The sequence below is a fragment of the Triturus cristatus genome, chromosome 11 (assembly GCF_964204655.1).
Source record: "Triturus cristatus chromosome 11, aTriCri1.1, whole genome shotgun sequence".
NCBI lineage: Eukaryota > Metazoa > Chordata > Amphibia > Caudata > Salamandridae > Triturus > Triturus cristatus.
In genome coordinates, this window is record NC_140594.1 from 635629736 (window position 1) to 635654799 (window position 25064).

General features: G+C 46.6%; 1 protein-coding gene across 4 annotated transcripts in view; it reads right to left on the reverse strand.

The window, feature by feature from the left end:
• Positions 1-14717, reverse strand: part of LOC146785217 (putative E3 ubiquitin-protein ligase ariadne-2) — a 188698-nt gene extending 173981 nt beyond the window's left edge. The window contains exon 1 of one of the 4 annotated variants that reach the window (XM_085634123.1): positions 14502-14697. In XM_085634123.1, coding sequence (XP_085490249.1) covers positions 14502-14571 — 70 coding nt within the window. In that variant the 5' untranslated portion in view covers positions 14572-14697. Of the gene's footprint in view, positions 1-14501 lie in introns of all 4 variants that reach the window. The other 3 variants (XM_085634124.1, XM_085634121.1, XM_085634122.1) reach the window with 3 other exon arrangements.
• Between the last annotated feature and the right edge of the window lie 10347 nt (positions 14718-25064).

Consider the following 25064-nt stretch of genomic DNA (forward strand, 5'->3'; position numbering starts at 1 on the left):
CCAGCTGTGCAGGGACTCCAAGAACAGCACAGAGCACTTTTCAAAGGATGCCAACCTTACCCAAACAAAGGCAACCGGTATAATGCTCCACTGTAAGTGCTGCCATCGAGACCTTCCCAAAAGGCAAACACGGAGATAAAATGAAGCTACGATTTAAAAACTTCCCCCTTAATCGAAATTGCTTGTTCTTTCCTTACTAATCCTCTGCATATGTGGTTCTATAGTGTTTCAGCCGCTTGGTGCCACTTTTATAAAGTATGAGCCCACCAGTGTAATGGTTGAAAAGGGCTTAAATGGCACTGGAACACCAAGTAGAGAAGTGCAGCAACACAGCCTCCTCCTAGATCTGCCAGCTCAGAACCCCTAGTTACAATGGAGATAGGCACAAGCCTAGCATGTTAAACACTGACAACAAGAGAATCTTAACATAACAGACACCGAGGCCTTATTATCACCACAGATCTCTGTACCACCATCCAAGGTAAGGGGCAGCATACTGGCCGATGCCCGGTGCAGAGGTGGCTGAGAAGAAGCAAGCCATTACCGCCCGTGATTATCATTATACTGCAGTGTTCCATGTTACCGTATCTGCCCCCGTATTGCTCAGTCGCCCCCTCACCTCTCCTGCCAGCCACTTCTCCAGATCATCCTGTGCTGATTGTCTGTTGACCGCTCTACCATGTGCTCCTACCTTACCACTCGTCAGGGACACGAGCCAGCACCTACCAGCAACTCTTTCACCTATTTGAGCCTACTCAAGCCTACTAAAGCTCATACCCTTTGACTACCCCTCTATTATAGAAGTAACAGATCTTATAAGGCCCCACAACTTGCATAAGCTGCACAAGCAGCACAAGGCCACGTTGAGCTGGCCCTAAAGGTGAAAGGAAGGTGGAAGGAAAAGCTCTCCAGTATCTGGTGCACAGTTCTCAAATGTTCAGCACTCTCTTACTGGGTGCAGGCCCCTTCTAAGGGGCCCTTCAAGAGCACCTCAGAAGTCCTCAAGGCCCCAGGCAGGACTAGCAAGACTCAAAGGCTACAAAAAAGACTAAGTGGAGACTAGAAGGTCCCAGAAGACAGCTGTGGCTAGTGAGACACAACAGTGAGAGTGAGTTTGGTTGGAGCTGATTGTGGAAGTGGTGTTAGAGCCTATGCCCCAGGTTCAAGTCAGGTAGGTGCGGATGTGGGTGACCTAGGCCCCGATGCGGCTTCTCTGTGGGCTCCCGTGTCTTCCCTGCTCCTCTGCAGCCCACTCATCCTAACACCTGACGCCACATCCACAGATGAAGCTGCAGTCCCATTAACTAAATCACCAACCTTCAGCAGCAACAACAGCAACAGCTCCAGCGACAACATTCCTTAATGCAAGGATTAGCAAAATCCCTGCTACGCAAAATTTAACTCAGCTACACAACCACCCACTTTTTATGACAGCTGTGATAGATGTAACCATTAACTTTGCCCAAGGCACGCAAATACAGAGTTTGAGGCGGGAAATAAACCCCAAAACCAACAAAACTCATGCTCAATTTTAAGCTTTTAACTAAAATTGAGGTCCGGAAAGACACGGCTGCCCCCGCTTCTAGGAAGAAAGGCCTCCCGGATGTGGAAAATGCTAGCAAGACCGCATCAAGGTCGCAAAACAAAAGTCAAGTGTTCCACTGTTTAATTTCACCCATAATTAAATCGTTTGAAAAGAGTCAGAAAATCCCACCCAGGTTTGCATTCCTCAATGAGCCATCCCAGGAATCACCCCTGAAAATTGATTCTACAAGGCCTGCCAGAACCACTAACTCCGCAGATCTTGTTTTGCCAGCGGGGGCTCAATCCCAGACCAACTCAAAGTTAAGGCTAAAGCTAAAGGCTCTGACAACCTAGGGGTTACCCCCGAGCACGGCCTTACATTTTTCCCAGACTTCACCACAATACCTAGCCACCCAGGCAATGTTCACATACTACAGGGCCAACATGCCCAATTGCCTGCAGAGGCAACTGAGGCAGGAAACGCAGCCAAGCCCACATAGTCACCATCCCTGTTCCACCTACAAAACTAAGTCACAAAGTCAGAGGTTCATGCTCAGTGAGAAACTGTTTTGGAAGACATGCATGACCTAAGCAATCTTTCCCCCCACTGGAATTGAAGATCAGAAACATACCCTCAACACGGCACCAAACGCTGTTTCCATGTCAACTAGGCAAAAGAACTCCTAGTGACACCAACCAAGCTTCAATTGAGCTAAATCTAACTAGCTCAATGAGGTCAAAAGTTGCACATGTGGCGGAGACCATCAAAGTTATATTAATCCCATGCCAGGAAGCGACGGCCTCCCCCATTGAATTTTATAAGACATATACCTAAGAACTGGCATCTATACTATTGACTGTCTATGAAGAGGCTTTTTAGATTGAATGACTGAGTCCATCATAATCACACTTCTTAAACCAGATAAATGTCCGAATAAATAGGAGTCATATCGGCCCTTGTCCCTTATCAATGTTGACAGCAAAAGTCTTGCTAAATTACAGGCAAACAGGTTACTCCCCTTGTTGCTGAGATTGATCTGTCCAGACCAGTCTAGCTTTACTAGGGTCGCTCCACAGTAGATAACCTTCGCTCACTCTTCACCCCTACCTACCAGCTAGGATTAGGTGGGACATTCGTAAAATGGGTTCACCTGCAGTATACCACTCTTCCGGCTAGACTGCGCTCAAAGGAAGGTCTGTCTGAGCCTTTTATTATTGGACTGGGTACACGGCAGGGATGCCCTGTCGCCTCTTCTTTTTGCTCTTACAGTAGAGCCCATGGTGTGTGCTCTGCATGAGTTCCATTATCGTCGGGGGTGAGTATGGGCCGAAGATGCGATGCTAGTGGTAAAAAAATCCAGAAGTTAACTTGATTCCTATTACTGAGGAAGTAGTGGAGTTCCGTCGGTGGTCAGGCCACCGGATTAATGGTCCAAATCTATTAACGTCCCCGTGACAAAAGCTGCCACTAGACGAGACACACCCTATCAGCTTAAATGGCCGACTGAACCAATTAGATTTCAGGGTATTATCTATCATATAGACATTCCCGCCATTATCCGTGAAAACTATGGGTACTATATGGAGAACCTGCACTCCTAGGTCACACGTTGGATCACGTTGCCGCTATCATTTTCAGGCAGGGTGGCTCTGATGAAAATGATTGTTTAGCCCAAGTTAATATATTTGTTTCAAAATATTACCATCCCTTTAAATAAGGCCTTTTCTGCTCAACTGCGCTCGCTAATGATTAAGCTGGCATGGGCGGATCGACAACCAGGCATACATTGCAGCTCCCATATCAAAAGGGGGGTTTTGTGTCCCCTCATTTTGAGGTGTATTATCTGGTGGCACAGGTCCAATTCACCCATCACTAGTTCCACAATAGCAGACAGGCCCCCAGTGTTGTTATGGAGATAGGCATGATTTCCCCCACCCTACTCCCTGCAGCCCCATACGTGTCGCTTCCCAGACACTCACAGGAGATCCATACAGTCCAGTGCACTGTTTGGGCCTGGAATAGACTGGCCTCGTTATGTAATATTCAAGTACCATACTCTCTGCAAATACCCATTAAATAGTACCACTTGCTAAAGCTCCGGAACTGTTGATGTCGCCTGGGAAGAAACACATTAAAACACTGGATGATTTGTTCACAGCAAAAAAGTTTAAAACATACTGAGAGTATCTGGGAGAATCCTCTGCCACTTTGCTAGATGTTCTTGTCTATTAGAAGCTCGCCCATGAACCTCGCCGCCTCTTTGTTATGTTCTCGGAGGAGCCGACAGAATGGCCAGTATTGATGATCTTGTTCTCTAACCCCCAACCATTTCAATTTTTCACAAATGTATACACTGCGGTGATAGGCTGCATGTTTATGGAGTCCTACAGGGCTTACTTGGCATGGGAGGGTGACCTGGGTACGGTCATATCAGGCGAACAATGGCAATTCTGTTGCCAACCAACTAAGGTGGTGTCACCCCAAAGGTAGATTTCGGTTAATTCACTATAAACAGTATTAGGTCAAAAATGCTTAAGATAAGAACACAGAGCCATAAATAGCAATCATAAGAAATATCGCTAAAAACATTAATTAGTACTAAACTTTGTGTTGTATAAAAAGGCTCGAAAGTACAAAAACAGCAATAAAAACAAAGAGAAACATCGATAAAATGTGTGAGACAAGATATTTCAACACCATTGTAAGTTCATTAACAGGGCCACGCTAAAATAACTTTACGTAAAAGTAGGTATAACTAGACTTGGGTTTCTCTTATTTTTTTGGAACGGATAAGCCAAGCCCATTTAAAAAATTTTGCCATAGCAATAACTATTGGGTCGTTAGTGGATGTCTGCAGAATCCTTAGTGCCTCCGTGGCAGATCTAGTACCTAGGTTCATACAGATAGGTTTCAACCATTTAGTCCTGGGTAACTTATAGGCCGGACACACAAAGAGAACATGAGATATGGATTCCGTCTGGGCCAGGCAAACAGGACAGTGATCTGGCCCATGCAGAAGCCATTTGCTTGTAAAGGTGTTGATCGGAAGAGAGCCAACCCTGAACTGGTGGTATAGTTTCCTATCCATTGGTTTTAGGATGACATCCCAGTAAGCTTCAAGCACAAGGTCCTGTTTGTGCGTCAAAAAGTCCCTCGACAGGGTGGGCCTAATAGTAGAGGAAAAATAATTACTCTTAATCATGTCCCAATAGGCGGTCTTAAACTCCCTTTTTGTTGGGAATGGGTTTTCTTCAGGGTGCTCCCATAGACCACTCATCCCCATCTCACACAAGGTGTTTTTTACATTCTGTAGCCATTTGATCTTACCCAAACAACCAACCCCCCTGAAATCCAGAAGAGATTAGGCATATTGGGAAAGCTCGGGAGTGGCCCAGAGCCGTCTCCAGAATGATTCTGGTCTATATCGAGCTAAATCCTCAATACGTAAGCAACCCAAATCCATAAAAAGGGGCAACAGTGGAGAAGATTGCGGAAGACTTGTGATAGCTCTGACAAGTTTATTCTGAGCTCGTACCAAGATAGAGATGTTCTCATAAACCCATAATTCGGCACCATATAGGATTGAAGTGGTGACCTTGGTGGTATGTATTTTAAGAACAGGGGCTATAGGCTTGGTAAACGAGCGGCTATGTTCTTTCACAAGAGCTCCTGCCAGCTGTGCGTGTTTTAAAGCTAGCAAGTCAATGTGAGGTTTCCAGTTAAGCTTCCTGCCTAAGGTAATCCCCGGGTACGCAAACGCATCTGTCTGTTCTAAAAGGGAATTATTCATGTACACACTGCTTTTAATAATCTTGTGTTTGTGAAAAACCATGAACTTTGTCTTGTCCACATTTACCACCAGCCCATGATCTTGACAGAACACCTCAAACCTAGATAAAGCAGCCTGCAGCCCCTTCTGTGTCTTAGATAGGATCAAGGTGTCGTCTGCGAACATGAGCAGTGGTATCCTCAGCCCCGCCAAACTCGGGGCATCAGTATGACATGTGGAGTAATAGTGGACCACCCTGTCAATAAACAGGGAAAACAATGTGGGCGCCAGGACACATCCCTGGCGCACCCCCTTTAGGACAGGAAATTTATCAGTGACCTCACCCTTTGATCCCCACCTAACCTGTGGATAGTTCGATGTGTGCAATTTGATTAACATGGCTAATAGCTCCTGTGGCATCCCTGCGTCCGAGAGGACGCTCCATATTTTATTACGAGGGACCAAGTCGAATGCAGACTTAAGGTCGATAAAAGCTGCATAAAGAGATCCTCCCCCTATATTAATTACTTTCCAGTAAATCATAACGAACCTAAAGTCTTGGTTGATGGTGCTAGTAAAGGGGCGAAAGCCGGCCTGCAGTGGTGATAGAATCTCATACTCCTCAATCCACACTTGGATTCTACTGAGGACCAACCTGGCAATTAGTTTCTGCATTGAATCAATAAGGCTGATAGGCCTGTAATTGCCAGGTAGCGAATGATCGCCCTTTTTAAAAATCAGAATAATGACTGCTCCAGACCATGTATCAGGGATAGGTGCACCACTATCTATGGCGTTGGCTAAAAAAGTAATGTAGGTGACCCAATTCTCTTTGTCATGCTGAAACAAGTCCTCTGTTATACAATCCGGACCTGGTGCCCTTCCTTTCGGTATCAATGGGAGAACCTTCTCTACCTCAGAGCTGTCGAACAATAAAATGGTAGGGGTGAGACAAGGTTGGGGGTCAGTTGAGACATTATTTGAATTACAAAATTGTGCTTTAAAGTACGCGACCCATGATTCTGGTGCTACATGGTTAACTGGTATGTGTGTTGTTCCATTGCTTCCCCACTTAACTAGCTGCCAGAATTTGGCCATATCCCTATCATTACTAGCTTCATACAAGTCAAGCCAATATTTGTCGTCCCATTCCTTCTTTGCTGTTGATTTGGTTGCTTTATACCTGGCCATGGCCGATCTAACCGCGCCTATATTTTTGGATCTAAGGGCGTTCGTTAGCACCCGGTAAGCCACTCTGCATGACTTATTGTACCAACAGGCCCTTTTTGCACCAGGCTTCTCTTCCTTGAAATAGGCTTGATAAAAAAGGGTTTTAAGCTAGAGAATAGTTCACTATGGACATATGGGACAATGCAGTTAATGACCTCCTGGGTAGAACAGTTATTGAGAATAGCAACCGAATGAGCAACCATAGATTTCATCTGCTCCAGGTCCCCTTGCTTTTCAACTTACTCCACCTATGGCTCTACTGGGCTATGTCAAAAGGGTGCCTAAACAATTCTGCAAATTCACCGCCACAGGACTACTTTTGGGGAAATGTAGAGTAGCCATGCTGTGGGGAAGTAAGCAGGCTCTGAAATTTCAGGACTGGCTAAATGATATGTCCTTATGAGAGGACTGGTCGGAGACATATGCTGAAACTTTACCCTCTGCTGCTCGACCACAAGACTTTTGGGACCCCTCTACGCTCTTAGCTGCTAAAGCTGAATCCTGATTAAACACTCTATCCCTACTGCACTGGTGATGATTTTTCAGTTACTACAAGATATACTGGACTGATTATCCTGTTTGCAACTATGTGACATTGTATGGCTGTTATATGGTATGTTGAGATATTAGTATATTTTAGAGAACTCTGCTGGATCATTATTTCTGTGTTACATTTTTATGACCCTTGTGTTATGTATGTCTATTCCTGAATTCTTATCAGTCACAAGCATCCAGCCATGTCCTGCATTGTCAAAGTGCTGTATGTATTAGCATTGTTTAAAAAAACTAATAATTTAAAAAACAAAATGTATTAATCTTGGTAACGGAGCAGGCAAAGGATACCACATGCCCTAATGTTAAACCTGTGGTCGAACCAGCTGACAAGTCCCTGGACATTAACCTGCCACTAGTACAATCACTACCAATGGAAAGCCCACTAAGGAAGGATAACATAGAAATCAATGGCAGCTCAGATACATGGCCTCTGTTATTACAAACCTTTCAAGCATCCATAGATTTTCTAAATTACCACTCAGCTAAATTGGACTTGCAAGTAGACCTCCTAAACATTCTTGTTGTACACATATCATGCATCAACTCTAAACTGTCAAACGAAACAACTTAATCATTGAAGCCCAGGCATCCATGTATCTTTAACAAACCACCTGTTTGTGTTTCCACATTGTGGACAAACTGTGAACCCTACTGTGTGTGGTTCAAATCAATTATCTACACGCAACATACCTCACACTCCAGTGTTTTCAGTGCTTATCTCCCGATGCCCCGGCCGCAAGCACGAGATGTGTGCCTCCGGAAGCAGATTATTTCCATATGGCATATGTTGAGGCCCTCCTAGGAGGGAGTAGGTCAGGAGCTTTCTTCCGTCTTGGGCCGCACCCTGGAACTCACTCCCGTTAATATACTGTTGGGGATGCTGGAGGACTTTGAGGGCCCACGGGAGGAGTGGGCCTTTTTGGGGGTTGCCTGTTTGGTTGCCAAAAGGGATGTAGCTGGTGCCTGGAAGCAGCGGGCATCACGGACCCTCGGGTGCTGGCATAAGGGAGTGGACTGGTGAGTGCATCAAAATAAGCCAGTTTTTGTGGCTTCTGGCTGTCCTCAGAAGCATGACCGAATATGGGAGAAATGGTGTAACCATTATGGACTGTCATTGTGATTCCATGTTGTTTTGCTATACTAATGTCAGTTCCTGCTATGTCATTGCCATATGCAGTTTTCAGTTTGTGATTCTATGTGTCTTGCCTCAAAACTTTCAATAAAATTGGTCATAAAAAAACCACTGAGAATCCTACCTGATACTCTAAACCTACTCTTCATAGACCTAAAATCCAGTATGGGCCGCGCCCAAAAGACAGATCGTCAAACTGACGAAACAGAGGGCAAAGTAGAAATAAGGATGGACATCACCTCCAGCTCCGGTCTTCTAACTAGTGGCCAACCAGACCAGCAAGCGATTAGATAGCTGGACCACATTCTAGTGGAAAACCAAAAAGAGACCAGTCCCTTTAAGGAGACCCCTCAACCTGACCTAGCGCCCTCATCCTCAAATTTGCCTCTCATGAAGCGAAAAAAGAAAAGACTAAGGAAAGTGAGGAAAAAGCCTACTGAACAGTTAACTAGTCTCACAAGACTACCAAACTATACCACTTAAAAAGTTCTACCTTATCTTCACAGAAAAGAACACAGCAAAGACCACCTCCATGTTGCCGAACAGTGCTGAAACCTGCCAGGCACCTCTTAACTTACCAAGTGAATATACATCAAATACTTGCAACACCCAACCAATGGCCCTTCAAAGCAGTTCACCTGAAGGGAAGCCCCTCTCAGCAGGCACCGTTCAGTTTCATCACGGTGCCATGCAGAAGCTCCTCAGTCTAGTCCACAATCTCTGCGCACTTCAGAAAAACTCAATACAAGTTATACTAACTAGGAAAACAATCAAAACCCAGATTCAATTCCCAGCCTCAGTGACGCGGTGCTACACCTGGAGAGGAATCCCCATCTCACTCCCCCTCAGAGATTAGTAACCAGTCGAGGAACCGGTCCCAGGAATTTCCTTACAGACGCCTCAAATTACAACTCCCTAAGTATTACTTCTGCCACATTTAATACAAGTACAGTTTGTCCACAATGTGGGAACACAAACAGGTGGTTTGTTGAACATACGTGGCTGTCTGGGCTTCAATGTTTAAGTTGTTTAGTTTGACAGTTTAGAGTTGATGCATGATATGTGTACAGCAAGAATGTTTAGGAGGTCTCTTTGCAGCAGGCTAAAAGGAGAAATGTTTTATTTCTCTGAAATTTTCTGACTCTGCATGTGTGCTGCACTGTACAGCAGACTTCCAAAGTGGGAAAAGGTTTAAAGTTTGTCTAGGCTTAATATTGTAGACATAAAACTTTGTCCTGGTAGGGTACCCTTCCAGTTAAAAGCATGCTAGATATGACACAGACACCACGCTAAGAAACCTGATTGTCCATTAGGTCTAGGCAGAGAGCAGGATAGTGCCATCTCTTAGTAGATTTGCAGCTTTCCTGCTCTCTCCCTTTAACGTAATGCAGCGCAGCACCCCTGCATTCTCATCTGCCTTGTGAGACATCTGTGTAGAGGTGGGTGAACCAGCGAAGGCTCAAGCCTCGCTCGTGACACATGCCTGGCTCTGGCTCGACCTTCGAACCAAAACCGAGATGAACGCTCTTGTTTCTTCTGCCCCTTGATGCACTCTTAGACCATCGTCTACAGGAATTCTCCAAGAGTCCCTTGATGCATTTGATGTTAGGCTGGCCTGTGCTGTGAGATTTGTGCATATTGGTTATGCATAAGGTGGGTGGGGGGGGGAGTCATCACTGCTGAGCATCTCTACAGGAAGGCGTGATGTCCAGGGTGGAGGCCCTTTGAAATGTGCAGGAAGTGATGCAGTTAGCAGCAGGTTTCCTGAACTGCAAGCCTCAAATGGATACTTCATATGTTAAAGCTACAGAGAAAAACAAAAAGCAGATAAGATTGCCCTTTCATTCCCTGGGAGTTTTGCTCTTAAAGGATCTTATTTCATAGTAGCAAGTTATTTTCAAGAGGAAATGCGTACTATATTACTATGACTCCTACCCCAGTTACATTTGTATTTTGTCACCAATTTCTTTATAGCACTTTCTTGCACCCAAACCTGGATCCACACTTTTTAACGATTGAAATAAATAACATATCAAGAAAGAGAGAGGGAGTACAGAGATGTGGTGAAGGATGGTATTGCTCAGCTGGTAGCTCTCAAAGGTCTTGGATTGTATGCACACAATACACATGAAGGTTTCACCAATGAGACAAACCAGCATTTACAATGCAATGGTCTCGGCATTGTTAAAGTTAGAGCTATTGGCATTGCTCATGACATTATTTTTGTTTATGTTTTTGTTTTTAAAACATTTAAAGAAATGGCATTGTTATTTACAATGTCAATAGCTTAATCTCTCTCAAATGCGAGACCTATTGCATTTGCACCCACACACAGAGCCACACACAAAGCCACCCACACACACACAGAGCCACCCACACAGAGCCACCTACGCTAGCCGAGACCTAAAAAGGGCCACAGTCAAATCTTCCGAAATGCAACTTCACATACACGTAATAAAAATGTTCCACGCCACTACTTACTACCCAATTGGTGTATGTGTAAACCATATAAAGAGCGCTGGGACCTCACGGCGCTATAGAAATTCATTGCTACCCAGAGCCCGGAAGGATGGGCGGCTGAGAGGCCCCGTCAGGATTTCAATTCCCGGTGGATGCATTCGCCCACGAAGACATAAGACTTCATTAGATAAGTGTGTAAAAAAAAATACAAGCTCAGCAGAATGCGCAAGTGGGGGTGGGGTGAATTCTGCCGGAGCTGCACTTTAGTGTATTCCGTTAAAGGCCACGGTTCTGCTGAGAAGGGCGAAAATGCACAATTGCAAATAGATGGCTTCCCCCACTGCACCCCGAGCCAAACATTCAGAGCACCGCTTCCTGCCTTTCGTATTCACACATACACCCACCCCTCCCACACTCCTATGCATGTACACGTCCGATCGATGACACGAGTTATTACCCAAATCAATAGCACCCATTTTAGACATCAGAAGAACGAACTGCTGGGCTGCGTGCCGGATGGGAGCCTGTGAGGCCCAGTCTACGCAGCCGGTACCAGCCCCCACAAGCAGCACTTCACCTCCGTGACACCACAGAGCCCGTCTTCCACCGCCCCTTCCCTGTGCCCTCGCCAGGAGACCCCGTTGTACTCCAACAGATCCGTCAAGTCACGTTATATCACGATTTTCCCAAAGCGCGCACACTCGTTCTTGCTTCCCATGCAATCCACGGCCTCTGCACCGCTACATGTGACCTTTGAACAACATTTCCGTTCGGGGTGCCTAAAAACGCACACGTACTAAATCTATACATGAAACACAAAATCTGTGCGCGCTGCCTACATGTGAGGGGAAGAGGTCCAGTTTCTACGTATCTGGTATTATTAGGTTTTGTTACTTTGTGCAGAAGTCCTTCCTACAAAAACAGACAACAAAGAAAATAAAGGGAAAAAAACACAGAGAGAAGTTTGTTAAGCAACGAATGTGACGATTCAGGGCACCTTTCAGATACACAATTGTCCTTCGTACATTCCAAAAGAAGAACTTTCTAGAAGGTAGAATGATACACTCATCAGCCACTCGCATATGGTGGGAGAGTTGCTACTCTGGGAGGAACCAAAGGCCAGACTATATATTTTGAAGAATAGGTAAACCGACAGCTGACTTTCAAGCCAGAACTAAAAAAAAATCTTGCCCCTAACCCCACAACACCACCACCTCTCCAACCCCGCTCTGGTAGAAACATGTAGCTATATGTGGCCCCAATGCCGCTGCACCTTCTGCATTATTGACAACTATGTCTCTAATTCCCACCACGAATTCCGTCACGAGCGTGCTCCGGGCTCGGTCACAGCACCTTCGGGGGATTGAAATACCCGCAGTGTCACCCCTCAGAACCCCCTGCGTCTCTGGAGAGACAACCCGAGTAAAGGACCCGTCCTCTGGGACAAGTCAGACTCTGACGGAGGGCTTTGGGGCTCTCTTCAAGTAAGATCCGAATCAGACTTCACTTTTTCAGAAGCGCTGCAAAGAAGCGCGGTGTATTGAAGCGGGTGAAAGGGGGGCTGCGGAGGGGGAGGGGGAGAGGGGGGCAGGCCTAGAGTTCCAAACGAAAGAAAGTACGGAACAGAAAGAGGCTCCAAGTGAAAGAAAGTACACAACAGAAAGAGGCTCCAAACAAAAGGAAGTACTGAACCGAAAGAAGATCCAAGTGAAAGAAAGTACACAACAGACAGAGGCTCCAAACGAAAGGAAGTACTGAACCGAAAGAAGATCCAAGTGAAAGAAAGTACACAACAGAAAGAGGCTCCAAACGAAAGGAAGTACGGAACGGTCAGATAAACGGCACGAGGGCCGCGGACGGTAATGCTGGCGCAGACTTTGCGCAAAGATTACCAGACGGTATCTGCGGGGAGCGAGTGCAGACCAGGAAAGAGTTACAAGTTGCCGCAGACTTTGCGCTTAGAAACCTCGTCTCTGGATGATGTTAAACCGCGGGACCCTTTTAAAACGAAAGCCCTTTCTGACATGGAACAAATGTTTTAAAATTACCAAAGTATCGGAGGGGGGGGGTTGACGCCCCAGTCTTAGTTATTCAACACTATCAATCCGTGGTCCATGCTCGCCAAGTATTAGTCAACTAATTACAAAGGCTGCTTTTGAATTAAAAAGTGGAAACATACACGTTTGCATCTGTAGAAACGGCATTTCTAAACCGGCGTGCAATTACCTCAAAACGAATTTGACACCACAGAAAACAGTTTTAAGCGTGGTACACCCGTGGATGGTGTGTGTCATGGAGAGGCAATGCGCCTGCCATCAGAAGGGTAGGGCGGCACCTGAGCGTGTCTGCCATGCTACGGGCTAGTCCGTTGTCTGTTTCTATTGGGGCGGTGACCCTGCTACTACTGATGCCATTTCACGGCATTGACTTGAAATATCGGGCCTTACAATTACTCATAAGAAACGTTATAGACAAAGTAAGAGGCAGTAATAACACAGAGACCTAGTGACAGGGAGAGAGTCATAGAGCGCAAAGGGCAGAGACATGCGACAATTACACTGGAGGAAGAACGGAAACAATAGACAGCGAAGAGATACGAGAAAGTCACACAGCAAGTAAAGCAGACATCTATAGCGCAGGTAACAAAGGCAAGTCACCAACAGGACAGCAGCATGGACAAGTGGGAGGCAGCATGGTCTACGTGCACAAACACGGAGCCACAATCGTGCACACACCAAGCCCCCCCAAAAAAAATCACATTGGAAAGGAGACATCCTGCTAACAAACACACCACTGCCTTTCTCCGAGGCAGAGCAGAAATGCCTCGGAGAAACGCAGTGGCGTTTTCGGATTCGGGGGTGTGATTCGGGGGTGTGTTTTGCTTGCCATTGGCTGGAGGAGATAATTAGACTTTCTGAAAAAAACACGCCCCCCGATCCGAAAAGGACGGGGCCTAATCGGAATGACGGACCTCTTCTCCAATGGCTGGCCAGCATTCAAGAGGCCAGCCAATGGAGAACAGGGGAGAAGAGGGGCGGGTTCAAGCCCCTCTTCTCCAAGTCATTCAATCTCGGATCGAGACTGCGCAAGCGCAGCCTTCGAGCCGAGACCTAAAAAGTAGGGAGGAGAAGAGTTAGAAATAGAGAAATAATATATTGAAGTGAATGGTAAGGCGAAGACGACATCAAGGAAATAAGAAAAGAGGGACTGGCAGGGTAGAGAATAAAAGGTAAAGTTCTGCGCAGGGGACTAGCTTCAGACGGTGTTTGGGGTGTTGCACTCCCTAATAAATGTTTTTTTCTGAAAAATAGTTGCGTGCAGGTATCAGTCGGGTATGAGGAGGTGTCTATCTGATTTCACCAGGAATGTTTACATACACAGACACAAACACACACACACACTCTCCCTTACTGTTTTAAAGGTTCTAGAAAATGTTGGCTATTTTAAGAAATATTTTCTCTTCTCTCAGTTAGTACTCCTACCAATCCGTATTCCTTTCTATTTCCACTGCCCCTTATGCCCCTCTCATGCACCCCGCTTGTTTTACAATGTATTCTAACATGATATGCTAGCGTGACTGTGGGAAATTCAGAAACTCACACCCCCTCCCCTCAGCCTTACTGTCCAAGCTACGCCCCTGGTTCTCCGCGGCTTAATTTATGTTGTTTTATGTGCTTTACTAACATACTAATTATTTCCTGACTTGGCTCGCCTCGGCTGTGGCTCAGCACTTCCCTAGAATTCTTTGGCTTTCCCCCCTCGAGATCTTCGTATATCTGATATAAACCTCCGTACACAACAACTAGTCCCTTCTCCGCACTCTCCCTTACCTGTGATACTGTCTGCTTCTCCATAAACAAACTCGAGCGGGGGCTCTGCTGGGTCCTCTCCTGAGCTCATTGTAAGGCTTTTCACAGCAATATGGAAACTCGGGGACAATAGATCTGTTTTTATGCTGCGTGTCAGCTCGCTAATGACATCACTGGCTGCCCAAAAGCTCGAAGTTCGACAGTTTCACTTACGCTTTCTCTCCTAATCTGACCGCACCTCTTTTCTACACAACTAAGAAGAGTTTCACTTTCAGCAACATTTCCCTGCACAGCTTCTAAGATAATGCTAGCTTGAGGCCTGGGCGTGTCCAAGGAGTGTTACATAAATACCGAAAACCGCTGTCGATTGAGAAAAATAATTGAATATGTATATTTTGGGTAAATACACATAGGGCCTGATTCACAACCTGCTCTTTGAATTAGGTTTTCTAGTACTATATTAGTACTGCAGAACCTACAACAAACCTACAACAAAGGGCTGTTCACAAACTGCACATTTGTAGTCACTTACACATTTGTGTAAGTGTATTACTTTTCCTTATTCACAAACAGTAGCAGCTCCTGGAGGGAGTGCTGCGGGGCGGTGGGGGGGGGGGGCAGGGTGGGGAGTAGTAAACTCCGGATTAAGGCCGAACTGAGTTGAGTAGCTAAATAAATAAATAAAAGGAATTACATTGCGCGCGCTGCATCGCCGGTGTGGCGTTGCAGCACGCGCAATGTAATTAGTTTTATTTATTTATTTAGTTACTGAACTCCGTTCTACCTTAATCTGGAGTTTACTACCCCCCACCCTGCCCCTCCCCCGCCCCACTGCCCCGCAGCACTCCCTCCAGGAGCCGCTATTTGCTCACAAACTGCATTTTTGTAGTATCTTACTCTTGTGTAGTATGTGCCTGCCTCCATTATTTTCTATGGGAGCGTGTTGCAGTACCAGTGGTTGGCCATGCGTAATGCTGGACTTGTTACAATAGTGCAAGTTACTACAAAAGGGCAATTGGTTAATGCCAAAAAGTAGTAAACTTACTCAAAAGGGTAAACTTACTCAAAAGTTTAGTTACATTTGTGAACACAGCCTCTAAGGCACATGTTACTCTTCACAATTGAAAATCTCCTGTCCATCAAAGAGAACTACAGTCTCACTCATGACGAGACAGACACATTTGCAGGTTGTAATGCGCTCTCACTCACTAGAGAATCTCACACGTAGTGAGGAAGGGTGGATCCCCAGATGTCACCTGCTAAGAGGTGAGTAGCTGCTGCAATTCGAAACAAAAGTCATCCTACACATCCCAGAAGGAGTCATCAGAAGTTCTGCTATGGGATGGTAGGTTTTACCTATTTGGTTTTTTTCTACAGAGTTTTATATAGCGCAAACTTGACCCGAATCGGATATCAGAGCGCTTTACAGCACCAGTTGCATTACATGAGAACACATTAATTTTTTGTAAGACACTGGAAGATGTTTTCTCAGGGATGTGTAAAATTTACAGAACAGCAGAAAGTCGATCATGCTTTGTGCGGAATGGTCGTCACAGGGACATACAGGAAGGCTGTGGAAATAGGAGCCCTGATGTGGAAAAGCATCCTAAGTGCACTGTGCCTAGTCTAAGTCTAACCAGCAAGAATCTGTGGGGCTGGTTACATACCCAGGTTAGGTAGGGTTCAGTGGCAGTATTTGTACAGATCCACATACACGCTTGAACTATAGGCATATCAACCACACTCCGAAATCTCTCATTCATTCGACTGGCTGAAAAAATGTTCTTTAGCGAAGTGAGGGAGGCAACTGCCATACTACTAGGGAAAGTAAACAGGTCTTCGCGTCCCAGACTTAGGCAGGTATCGCGTAAATACCTTATCCAAAGTATTGTCAGGCCTCGCTCAAGTTTCAGACTGTCAGCGAGCACGGCCCTGTTGAAAGAAGTCTAGTTCCTAGACCAGATTCTAAGCCATAGAAGGAGTGGTTGCAACATTATAAAATCATTTATGTACCCAGTCACGACCTCAGAGTGGCATATAAAGGAGCTGGTGCTGCTGGAGACAGCTAGTAACCTTTTAATAAAACCAGTCTCAATTACTTCCAGACACCGCTGGTCATTGATGCCCCACAACCAAGACCCAAACGAGGCAACAGCACAACATTCAGCTTTGCAGATGGCCACAAGTTTCTTGACTAGCTTGTGGCCCAATCTGTGGGCAAAGTGGAGGAGAGCCTCAACAGCTTTGGAGAAAGCTGAGGCTCTACTAGTCTTTAGGGGACCCCATGCTAAGTGAGTGTCAAAGGGAATACTTAGATACAAAAACGAAGGCATAGTGCTAATCCTAGAGGTGTTAACTACAAAGGCCTTTTTCTTTGCACCAAAGATCATAACGTGCATCTTGATCTGATTGAAACTTAAATCAAAGCTAGTCATGAACTGGCAAAAGCGACCCAGCAAGCGCTGCAAGGTGATTGCTGTCCTGGCCATTAGGACAGTGTCACCAACATAGATTAACATGGGAACACTGCGGTCACCCATGTGGGTGTAGTCAGCCCTGAGATCAAGTGGATTCCTCTCCAGGCCATTAATGTACAATGAAAATAAGAACGGAGCCAAAACACAGCCCTGACGTGCACCACTCGACAGGTTAAAGGCTGAAGTTGTCTCTCCTACCGGGCCACAGATCACACTCGCAGTGACCTCATTATGAAGCTCGCTAAGGAAATTGACAATGTACTGATCCTCCCCCATATCAGTCAGTATGCTCCATAGCTTGGACCTGTTAACAGAGTCAAAGGCAGTGCTCAGATCCATAAAAGCCAGATGCAGCTTGCCCTTCCTGGCTACCGTATATTTACATATAAACAGATAGAAATTGAGGCACTGCTCCATAGGACAAAGCCATATTGGACCTCTGAAAGCAATTTTTTTCGTCAGCCCATGTCTGGAGACGGTCGAGCAAAATACATCCCATAATTTTGGCTATTAAACTTATCGAAGATATGGATCGGTAGCATTGTGGATCACGTTTCAAACACTTTTTAAATATCGGAACGATAGTAGCATAGGACCAAACTTTAGGTGGGCCTGTCACTAAGGCTACATTGAGGACATTGGTCAAGAGGGGCGCCCATAATGGAGTGTTAGCCTTAAACATGTCTGAAGGTATATCCTCAGTGCCTGGAGCAGGCCCAGCTGGGCAGCTGGCTATTGCTATTGCCAGCAGAATCTCACTCTACTCTATCTCAGGAGCAGCCAGGGATAACACCGAAGACTGAGAATGTACGGGGAAACCTAAAGAAGGCCCAGCTACTTCTTTAATAAAGCAGCCTGAGAGCTCCATAGCCGGACCCTCAAAAAGCTTCGTAAAGTGGGCAACCCAAAGATTTGGAGGGGATCACAGTGTCGATGTCAGGGCTAGTGGCTCGCTTAATATTATTGCAATTGACTACTGCCCAAAAGGCCTTCATGTCCCTTAGCTCACTTGCTTCGTATGGCAATCTACCTTGCTCTGAGGGAACTCTTATATATGGACCTACAACTTCTGACAACTTCCTGCTCTCTGGGTTTTCTCTTTAGGACAGCTAGCAGTTGATTGTGTGCCTTGGTATTGTTTCAATCGAACCATTAAATGGGCGGTCTGTTACCTGACTTAAGTGAGACCAAAAACAGATCAAAGGCTGTATTGAAAATTCTATTGAAGCTCTCCAGAAGCTCCCGGCCACCACCCTGCTTGTAGTCGTCAACAAGACAGTTGCAAAAATCCAGAAGTGAAGAGACCACGAGCTGAGTTAGAAAGGCAGTTTCATCAGTCTCTGCCCAGCTCCTGATCACTCCACGATTCCTATAAAAATGTTAATGAGACTGGATAATTTGCTACACCCTTAACGACAAAGAGCGAGATATGCAGCCAAAGGGCCAACAGTCTATGCTCACTCAGTAGAGAGTCTGCAAGGCTCTATTCCAGCACCCATTTCCTCAAAGCCAGAGAAAAAAGAATGAAATATATATGATCAGGGTACTCCTCCCAACGTGCATGTATCAGTCAACATTCTATGGTGTGCATGCTTTGCATTATACAGGTGACTGATTGACATCTCAAATGCACACTGAATCCCCACATTTTAAATTAATTATTTTATGGATGTATCCAGAAAGCAGTATTTATTCCTGTTTGATTTTACTGCAACAGGGGTTTTAACATTTTAGTCATGTCTCAAAATGCAAGACAGGCTGTTGGCTTTGTCAATGCTTGTTAAAACCTGAAAGCTCTGCAATAACATAAGCACTTGTGTCTGCATACTGATCATGATGTACAACTGGCTAGGACAAGACAAGCCAGGTGGTTCAGGAAGGGTAAATAGACATAATATCGAAAAAATAATATCGAACAACAAGAATATCGAAGTTAAAATATCGAGATAACATTAATATCGAAGTGTAGAATATCGAGGTAAGTAATATCGTTTTTTTTGTGTTTAGTAAAATATCGAAGTATGAAATATCGATGTAGTAATATCGTTTGTAGATAATATCGATTGATTAGTTTTGTTAGAAATATCGAAATATAATATATATATTGTTTAAAATGTATATTTAGTGTATACTGAATGAGTAAATTGTTTAATTATATGTATAAATACTTTATTAATTTTTAAAATATAATTAATAGTGTGAAGTAATTTATTGTATGATATGTTTTAGGAGCGGGATGTTGGGTTATTAGGGGATAAGGGTGGGGAGTGTTTTAAAAATATTAGTGTAAAATCAGATAATAATTAAAAAATATTAAATAATAAATAATTATGAATAGTAAATTGTAATGAAATTTGTAAATTAAATATTTATAATTTAGAAAATAATAAAGAAATTATATATATTTTTTCGGAGCGGGATGTTGGGTTATTAGGGGAGAAGGGTGGGGAGTGTTTTAAAAATGTTATTGTAAAATCAGATAATAATGTAAAAATATTAAATATTTAAGAATTCGAAATTTCAAAATTTTAAAGTAAATTCGAAATTATATAATTTAAAATTATAATGAAATGTTAAATTTGTTTTATGAGTGGGATGTAGGGTTATTAGTGTATAAGGGTGGGGAGTGTATTAAACATATTACTGTAACATTTGATAATAAGTAATAAATATTAATATTAAAGAATTAGAAAGTTAAAAATTTTAATTTAATTTTGACAATTTTATAAAAAAAAATCAAATTAATTTCGAAATTATTTTTTGGTTTCATGGTTGGGAAGTTGGGTTAATAGGGTGTAAGGGTGTGGATTGTATTTTAATAATTATTACAAAATTATAGATTAATAACTAAATATATAATTGGGAATAATTTAAATTTGTGAAAATTTAATGTAAAATTCTAATTATATACTTTTAATTGGAAATTATAATTTCAATATTTATGTTGTATTTATGGGTGGGATGTGGGTATATTAGGGGAGAAGGGTGGGGAGTAATTTTTAAAAATAATAGTGTAAAAATAGATCATAAAACAATTCAATTTATTAGTAAATATTGTGAAATTTAAAATTTAAAATAAAAATTATAATAAAATAATTGTATATTTGCAAATTATTTGGAAAACATATTGTACATTTTTTATATGGATTTAGGGTTAATATGGGATAGCGGTGGGTATTGTTGTAACTATAGTATTGTTAAATGTAATAGTTTTTAAATGATATCTCATAGTTAATAAATGTAGAATTTTAATATTTTAAGTGATGTTATAACCAGCACCTTCTCTCAGTTTTATCTTTCTGGAGCGGGAATATTACATTTTATTGGGTTAGTGTCCAGCACCTTCCCTGAGTTTATGTTAACTGGAGTGGGAATAGTAAATTATATAGGGTTACTGTCCAGCACCTTCATTGACTTTATTTTAACTGGAGTGGGAATAGTAAATTATATAGGGTTACTGTCCAGCACCTTCTCTGAATTTATGTTAAGTGGAGTGGGAATAATAAATTATATAGGGTTACTGTCCACCACCTTCCATGACTTTATGTTAACTGGAGTGGGAATAGTAAATTATATACGGTTAGTGTCCAGCATCTTCCCTGACTTTATGATAACTGGAGTGGGAATAGTACATTATGGTGCCAATTCCGATCCGGTAAAAACCGGGTACGAACCGTCGGACGGAGCCCTATCTCCGTCCGACTCGTACCCGGTGCCAAATCCATCCTAAAATGCAAGTACGATTCGCACGGAAACACCATTTCCGTACGAATCGAACAAAACACCGACCGAACAGAAACTAAACACAATTCCGATCCTGAAAGGCGCCGACCTGACGTCGGTACGCATCCAGCCTACGTTTCACGAACCAGGAAGTACGATTCGAACCGACGTCATCCCGCACGGAAAATATTTACCGGCTGCCAAAAACTGCCGGGAAATCAGGACGACACACGCAAGGAGCAGCTGGACGCGACGAACAGACATGGACCCGAACCTACGTGCCATCCCTGCCCTCCTAGCAGTCCACCTGGCGTACAGGAACCGACGCAGACGCCGCAGAAGGTCAGCACAACAACCAGGGGCAAAGGGGGGGGCAGGGGCAGGACACACAACACCAACACATGGTACCAAATCACACATGGCCTGGACATACCTGACCATCAGGGCCTGGTCACTTCCAGGGGGTGGGGGCGAGGCCAGCAACGCAAGCGTCCGCCACAACGGAAGTGGATGGTCACGCGAACCGGTACGTACCCTACCCAGGCCGCTAGAGCGTGGGTACGGAACGTACCACGCGTCCCCCTACGTCACTCCAACAATGGTGGTACGGCCCGTACCCACGTCAGAAAGGCCTTGGTACGGCTCGTACCAGCATTGCTGGGGTCATGTAGGGGTACGCGTGGTACGACCCGTAGCCACGCCCCCAAGGCCTGTGTACGGTGCGGACCCCACGGCACCGCAACAATGGGGGGACGCACCGTACCCACCCACCAAAGGCATGGGTACGGCCCGTACCCAGGCACGCAGAGTGTGGGTAGGGGTATGTACGGACCGTACCCCCACCCGTGGAAGTACGGCCCGTACCCCCACCCGTGCATGTACGCCCCGAACCCCCACCCGTGTATGTACGCACCGAACCCCCACCCGTGTATGTACGCCCCGAACCTCCACCCCAGCAGTGTATGTACGCCCCGAACCCCCACCCGTGTATGTACGCACCAAACCCCCACCCGTGTATGTACGCACCGAACCCCCACCCGTGTATGTACGCACCAAACCCCCACCCGTGTATGTACGCCCCAAACCCCCACCCGTGTATGTACGCCCCGAACCCCCACCCCACCCGTGTATGTACGCCCGAACCCCCACCCGTGTATGTACGCACCAAACCCCCACCCGTGTATGTACGCCCCGAACCCCCACCCGTGTATGTACGCCCCGAACCCCCACCCGTGTATGTACGCACCAAACCCCCACCCGTGTATGTACGCCCCGAACCCCCACCCGTGTATGTACGCACCGAACCCCCACCCCAGCAGTGTATGTACGCCCCGAACCACCACCCGTGTATGTACGCCCCGAACCCCCACCCGTGTATGTACGCACCAAACCCCCACCCGTGTATGTACGCACCGAACCCCCACCCCAGCAGTGTATGTACGCCCCGAACCACCACCCGTGTATGTACGCCCCGAACCCCCACCCGTGTATGTACGCACCAAACCCCCACCCGTGTATGTACGCACCGAACCCCCACCCGTGTATGTACGCACCAAACCCCCACCCGTGTATGTACGCCCCAAACCCCCACCTGTGTATGTACGCACCGAACCCCCACCCGTGTATGTACGCACCAAACCCCCACCCGTGTATGTACGCCCCGAACCCCCACCCGTGTATGTACGCACCAAACCCCCACCCGTGTATGTACGCCCCAAACCCCCACCCGTGTATGTACGCACCGAACCCCCACCCGTGTATGTACGCACCAAACCCCCACCCGTGTATGTACGCCCCGAACCCCCACCCCAGCAGTGTATGTACGCCCCGAACCCCCACCCGTGTATGTACGCACCGAACCCCCACCCGTGTATGTACGCACCAAACCCCCACCCGTGTATGTACGCACCGAACCCCCACCCCAGCAGTGTATGTACGCCCCGAACCACCACCCGTGTATGTACGCCCCGAACCCCCACCCGTGTATGTACGCACCGAACCTGCAATAAGAATGGTGTGTGCCAAACACCCCCAGCAGTGCCCAGACATAGGAGGGGTGGGTGCAGAGTCCTCCCAGCAGTGCCCAGAGACAGGAGGGGTGGGTGCAGAGTCCTCCCAGCAGTGCCCAGACACAGGAGGGGTGGGTGCAGAGTCCTCCCAGCAGTGCCCAGACATAGGACAAGATACCCCATCAACAAGTTCAGTGACCAACAAGGGTGATACCCCAGATGCAGGCGGAGCCATCGCTGAGCCAGCATGGCTATATTGAACGGCAACCCTCACACATCCAGGAAATGTAGACACAGCACAGCACAGCATTTGGGAGACACCCTGCAGGGAAAATGGCCTGCTCCACAGAGGATGGAACACACCTTGGGACAATGTCACCATACAGTGAGAGCAAACATGACCAAATACCATTGGCAGAGACCTTTGTGATGGCACGCAGATGGCAGGGTACACCCCATGAGCAGCACACTCCAACATTTCACAGACCCCTAACACATTATCACCACCCCAACTCAGGGAGCACCAGCACCAACAGCAAGTCCAGGAAAGCATCAGTGTGCAAAACCAAAAGAAAATGCTTTATTCAGCAGGAAAATATCTCTGAGAAAATGTCCACTATGTACAAGGGCCATGGGCCAGGCCAGCAGCAAAGTCCGGGGGGGGGTACACATCGGGACGTGTGTCCCCTAGCTTGCCTGCACAGTTCACAAGTCCATTTCATCCACAGAAGAGGGGGCATCAGGGGGGAGGGTGGAAACAGGCACCGCAGGGACAGGAGGGGAAAGGGTAGGTGTTGTGGGTGCAGGGAGGGATGATTCTGCCACAGGGGGGGTGCCAGCGCCAAAGGTGGAGGACAGAATGGCGCTGCACACGTCGGCAAGTTCCCCCAGCGACTCCCCCGCACCCAATCCAACCACAGGCCCCAAGGAGGGGGGGGGGGCAAAGGGATGGGTCGCAGCGCCACTGGGGGAGGGTGTGGACAGGGTGGGGGACTCAACTCCCCTGGCCGGGTCCCGCCTCCACCGCTTGCGGGGTGGTGTCATCCTGGGGCTGGGGGGCACACTCGCAGTGGATGATGCTGTCACCGACTGTTGGCCAGGAGAGCTAAGGGGAGTGGATTTGGAGGGAGTGGGTTGTGTGGACTGCGGACTCCCACTGTGGCTGCGTGTTCTACGTTTCCCCCCCGACCCAGTGGGTGTGCCTTCCTCACCCTGTGTGTGCGTGACAGGAGGTGTGCGCTTCGACTTCCCTGGTGGTGTGGTGCCTGTGTCTGTTGGGGTGCATGCACGCTGACGTCTGGATGTGCGTGGGACAGGCACGGGAGTGGGAATTGTGGATGGGGCAGGGGTAGGGGGGGGTAGGCAGCGCTGCAGGAGATCCAGTGCTGCAGTCAGTGTGGAGTCTATGGACCTCAGCAACTGCCGTTGGTCAGACTGCGCAGCCGACATGCCCTCCATGTATGCCTCCATCTGGGTCAGCACCTGGGTGTGGGCATGGAGGACATTTAGCATCGCAGTCTGACCAACCTGCAACTGCCTCAGGATGTCCACAGACTCCGCACTCACCGCAGCAGTGGTGACAGGGGCAGGGGGTGCGGTGCCTGGCAGGAAGGAGACATGTGGGGACCGAGCACGGAGGGAAGGGCCACGAGCATGTGGGAGGCCGGTGATGGAACCTGAGGTGGCGGGGGGATGTGGAGGGCTGCCATCAGCTGGGGGGGCAGACTCCGCCACCTCTTGGAGCTCAGCCTCGGACCCGTCTGCGTCATAGTCTGTGTTGGCAGTCGACAGGTCCTCTGCCTCACTCCCTTCGGCCTCCGTGCCACTCCATGTGCCAGACAGGACAGCACTGCTGGCACTGGTGCTCAATCCCTCCTCCCGGTCCGTGCTAGTGTCTCCTTCCGTGTCCCCCGGCGATGCTGTGGGCAAGGTGAAGAGACAGGAGATAATCAGACACCTGTACACATATGTCACATGAGTCAAATATACATAGGTCACATTGCATAGCCTGAAAAGCAACAGGAGTAACACCTACAAAACAATGTACACATGTAGGCCATGGAACACACAGTTTTTCGACCCACCATGCCACTGAGACACAATGGAGAGCATGACACAACATCAAATCACTGCACCTGAAATTTTACAGAGGAGCCAGCCTCTGGGGACAAATGTGCACAGCACCTGCACCACACTGCGTCGTCAAAAAGGGATGAGCATGAATCATATCCATTTACTCTTGCCGCATGCTGCAAAGGCAATACATGAAACCAGGCCAAACATGACTGGGTCACTGCACCTTGAGCGTATGTCCAGTCAAACATCACACACAGGCTAAACCCAGCAAGGAGGATGAAGCTTCTGACATGTAGGCC